Source organism: Austrofundulus limnaeus, unplaced genomic scaffold (assembly GCF_001266775.1).
Source record: "Austrofundulus limnaeus strain Quisiro unplaced genomic scaffold, Austrofundulus_limnaeus-1.0 Scaffold5, whole genome shotgun sequence".
Lineage (NCBI taxonomy): Eukaryota > Metazoa > Chordata > Actinopteri > Cyprinodontiformes > Rivulidae > Austrofundulus > Austrofundulus limnaeus.
In genome coordinates this window covers 604188-605421 of record NW_013952407.1, presented here as the reverse complement: position 1 = coordinate 605421, position 1234 = coordinate 604188, and the positions used below count along the sequence as shown (strand labels likewise).

The following is a 1234-nucleotide window of genomic DNA, read 5'->3' as shown; positions in this document are numbered from 1 at the left end:
CAGATTGACTGCAACAGCCACAGGCAAACATGTTATTGCCTGACTTTGCCTTTTAGTGTTGGGCAACAAACATTGTACACTTCACTAACAATAAGACTTTGAAAAAGTAGGAAGGATCAACAAATTAAAAAAAAATAATAAAAAATCAGAGTTACTTCAAAAACAGTAATTACATTTTGTATGATTATGAAGTTTTAGCCAAGACATTGTTGAGTGTAAAGGGATTTATTTATTTATTTATTTATTTATTTTTCAGTAAGTTTTGTGATATCGCCTGAAAATATGATTTTTTCTTCTTTTCGTCTCAGGCGAGACGTCATCAACAGAAACCTGGGCAGGATGAACCTGGACCAGCAAGAGGCTTTTGGTTTGTGGTACAGCCAAGGTCTGTTCTCCACCAACATCACCGGTGGGGTTCAATCAGTCATCAGGGACACCGGGAACCTGATCGCCTACCTGCCCTTCCAGACCTTCCAACAGCTCTCTGCTGCTCAGGTAACAGCCCTGTTTGAGCTCTGACACCTGACTGAGAAACCCGAGGATCCAGAACACGGTCTGATTAGCAAAAAAAAATAAAAATCACTCGCACACTATTTTTTTTCTCCACCATCAAAAACATTTTAAAAAATCATACGTTTCCTACAGGGGTTTATGTGTAAAGAGACAGACATTATGAACATTGATTAAACCAAGATTTAGATTAAATATTGCACTTTTCTTTTACAAAATTACATTTTTATATGAATTCAACACAATTACATGTTCTGGCATGTTTTTGAATTCCTAAAAATAACTGGAAAAAAGGAGTCAGCAGCTCCATCAGTCTATTGGACCCTGTGTTTTTGTTTGCAGCTGTTGGACGGGTTGGACGTTTTACTGAAAAACACCCTCACTTTAGTAAAACAGGAGTTCATTGCAAACAAAATCATCGGGACCTTCAAGAACCTGACAGCTCAGGACTTTGTGAAGTAAGAACCAACCATCGGAACATGTAAACTGTTTTTTTTACGTATTTTTCATCACTAAATAAAAAACTACATTTTCATATTTTCATCAGTGTTTAGTTTTAACGTCTTAAGTCAATGTTTGAAAGTGAGACATTTTAATTMTAAATGGTTACAAATTTCATTTATTTACATATTTAATAAAAAAACATCTATAGTTTTTTTGTCAAATGTGTTCTTGTTTGTAATTTCAGGCTGGGAAATCTCACATGCCTGGCTGACCCAAATGA

General features: G+C 35.5%; 1 protein-coding gene across 1 annotated transcript in view; it reads left to right on the top strand.

Moving 5' to 3' along the window:
- Positions 1-1234, top strand: part of LOC106530147 (uncharacterized) — a 9203-nt gene extending 7969 nt beyond the window's left edge. Inside the window, exons 8-10 of the mRNA XM_014025730.1 lie at positions 309-495; positions 853-991; positions 1199-1234. Coding sequence (XP_013881184.1) covers positions 309-495; positions 853-972 — 307 coding nt within the window. The 3' untranslated portion in view covers positions 973-991; positions 1199-1234. The remainder of the gene's footprint in view (positions 1-308; positions 496-852; positions 992-1198) is intronic.